Genomic DNA, 3,189 nt, shown 5'->3' on the forward strand with positions numbered 1-3,189 from the left:
GGCATGATGCACTGAGTCCATTGTAATATACAAACCTACAGATTCAGACAGAGTAAAGTGGTTGTACATTTTAATTGTGATTAAAAAATTTAATTCACAGCCCTAGTATTTAAATGTTTCACAGTGTCCGAGGATGAAGGTAAAAATATTCACATTATTCATATTTGCTGCACTGCCCCCTAGTGGACAGAAGTCAGCTCGCACAACTTTACATCTTTAACATTTGATCATTTCTAGTCTATTTTACKTAAAAAGATTTTATTTGTCTTATTAATTATTGCACATATAATAACCGGCTGAGACGTTATGCATTTATATAGTTTTGTTACTTACAGTATTACGTAAGTTCCTGCCTTCACCACAACATTTTACTAAAGATAAATATCAGTGAAAGTAGTTTTATTTGCTGTTTAGGTGGACGATGCAGAGGCTCGCCGGCTCTTCCAGCAGATCATCTCAGCTGTGGACTACTGTCACAGACACATGGTGGTCCACAGAGACCTGAAACCTGAGAACGTCCTGCTCGATGCCAACAAGAACGCCAAGATCGCAGACTTTGGTGAGATTCAGAAGGAGGCGTTTATAGAGAAACAGAAGAAATGATTGTGATCTGTCTAACAATGTGCAGGGTTCAGTTAGAGCATCAATCTGCAACATTTCAGATCAACTTGATCAAATGAAAGACAGAAATATTTGGTTTAAACTATACAGATTTTATTATTTAACTTCAGAACTAAATCTGCAGAAACATGGAGTCACACAGAGACCGATCTCATATAAACTTATTTTTTATCTGCCACACAGAACCCACTTCAAACTATACACATGTACAAATACTTCAAACAATACACGTGYACAAATACTTTAATATTTTCTGGTTTGTAGTATGAGTTAATATTCACAGCTCTGTCATGTTAGTTATAAAAACACTGCTTGTTCCTCTTTTCTTTTGGGGAGGCTGTGGATGAGTGGTTAAGGGAGTCGTCACCTAATCAGGGAGTTAGCGGTTTGATTCCCCCCTATTCATTGTCCAAGTGTCTCTGGGCAAGACACTAAACCCTCACTGCCTCCATGTATGAATGTGATTTAAAGCACAAGAGTATAAAAACCCTCCAGTTTTTTAGGACCGAGGCTCTAATTTATTTGTTGAGCAGCAAAATAAAAAAAGACGCAAGCAGCAAGTCTGAGAGGGGGGCTGCTTCAGAACTGTTTACTGGGTCGAACACTGTTTTAGTCAGACAGAACCAACTACAAGGAAGCAAAAAGTAAAGAATTAGAGAAAATTATAAATGTTAAATGWAAATAAATTCTAATTATAATAAATTAATAATAGTTTTACATCTAAAAATCATATTTTATTCTTTTAATCTATTTTCCTCATTCAGCAACCTATTCAATTTCTGTTATGTTTCATGTAGGAGAAATATACATTTTTTTCAGTCAGTTTTAAATACAGCTGGTGGTAAAATTAATTAATATTTATGATGTGCTTTATGTTTTAATTCAGGAGATTAAAAAAATCCTTCATGTTATGAAAAGACCCTCGTGATTCAAGAGAAAACTCAGTTTTTAAGAAAATGACTGCTTATAAATTAATTATTAGTCAGTTATAAGATAAATCAACCTCAGATTAATTCATTAATCAATAATTTGCATCCCTAATTTATACAGGAAAGACATTAATTTATATCTACTCATATTCATGTAATTAAGCGTTTTAATGATTTGGCCGATTAATCGATTAATTGAAAAAAATAATGGACAGATTAATGCATTATTAAAATAATCATTAGCTGCAGCCCTAGTCATGTTAGCTCTGTAGAGTGTGTGAATAAATGTGTTGATGGCTAAATGAGGGCACAGGTTGTAAGGATCTTTGAGTATCCTAGTTGATAGCAGGGAGTGATATAATTATTTATCTTTTTCACTGTAATACCACACCTGCTTCTTCACTTGGCCTTCAGAGGAGTCCGACACTTTTTGCTGTCTCTCCTGAACCTGCTCCTCCTTCCTGCTTCACAGCTTTTTCAAGCCTTTCCTCTATCTATCATCCAAAACAAAAAGGAACTATGGATTTGATCAACTGGTCTCTGAACACAATCGACACTATTTTTTCCACATTGAGATTTGGAACAAGGGGAACGAAGCTGTTCCAGTGGAATGGTTGCTGCTGGTTGGGTCAGTGGTTCCTGGGGCTGGAACCTGATCTGTTTGGCACCACTTTCCATTGAAGACGTGGAAGATTTGTATATATTTGGTAGATACATTATACATACACACGTGTGATAGCTGGATTTCTGCTGATCGGCTGTGGAGGAGTTCTGATTTATCAGAAAATGAAAGTAATCCGGACAGCAGTCCAGGCCTGTGAGAAGCTGTCAGGAACCATGGATGGAATCTGCTGCTCTGGAAACACAAACTCAGATGCTGGGGGAGATAAGTCACAAACTGGATGTGATTCTGATAAGAATGGCTGCCCAGCAGCATGCCTCTGGGATATAAGGATTACACCTGGGTGACGCTTCAGACGGAGAGAGGCGAGAAGACACGGAATTCGGGACATTTGGTATTTTTTTTCACCATTTTCAGAGATGCACTAAAGACTGTAAAGTAGCAATGAAATTCAAGGCTGCTTGTAACCAAAACAAGTGTGTTTATATTTTTTTGGATCCCAGCTGCTGGCCTTCGGTTGGTACGTATACGTAAAACTCACCGGGAGGATACGTCAACAAGGGCTTGAGTCCCTCCCATAATCTGTGTGGGAGCAGTGTGAAGGTTGTGAGGAGGAAGGGAAATTCTGAACTCCAGTGAACTGAGAATGAGACAATAAGATCTGGTTTCTGGACTCTGGTGGGCCTTGGATCGATTCCAGCATTGAGTATTTACCTAAAACATCACCGGCTCCACTGAACCCTGCACCAGTCTCATGTGTTTGACCCAAAGCACCCCCCCCCATCCCAGCTGTTTTCTAGCGAGTTGTTTTTTTGTGCATGATTCTGTGTTTATGAGTAAATATACAGGGTTAAACATAAAATGTTTGTTCTGGTTCTCAGGGGAGAACCTAGGGTTGTTGCTTGGTGCTCACTCATATTTTCCTTCACTCATTGAACACATTTATCTAGAGGGGTGTCAGGTCATCTAACGTCCCCCTGTTCTGTTTTATGACTCCTATCAGCTGCAACGTCTCAG

The 3,189-nt window shown here is 38.4% G+C and overlaps 1 protein-coding gene across 3 annotated transcripts in view; it reads left to right on the forward strand.

Annotated features, from left to right (window-relative positions):
* prkaa2 (protein kinase, AMP-activated, alpha 2 catalytic subunit) overlaps positions 1-3,189 on the forward strand; it is a 34,862-nt gene that overhangs the window by 14,352 nt on the left and 17,321 nt on the right. For all 3 annotated transcript variants that reach the window (XM_014026360.1, XM_014026361.1, XM_014026362.1), the window contains one exon: positions 415-559. In XM_014026360.1, coding sequence (XP_013881814.1) covers positions 415-559 — 145 coding nt within the window. The remainder of the gene's footprint in view (positions 1-414; positions 560-3,189) is intronic.

The sequence above is a fragment of the Austrofundulus limnaeus genome, unplaced genomic scaffold (assembly GCF_001266775.1).
Source record: "Austrofundulus limnaeus strain Quisiro unplaced genomic scaffold, Austrofundulus_limnaeus-1.0 Scaffold547, whole genome shotgun sequence".
NCBI lineage: Eukaryota > Metazoa > Chordata > Actinopteri > Cyprinodontiformes > Rivulidae > Austrofundulus > Austrofundulus limnaeus.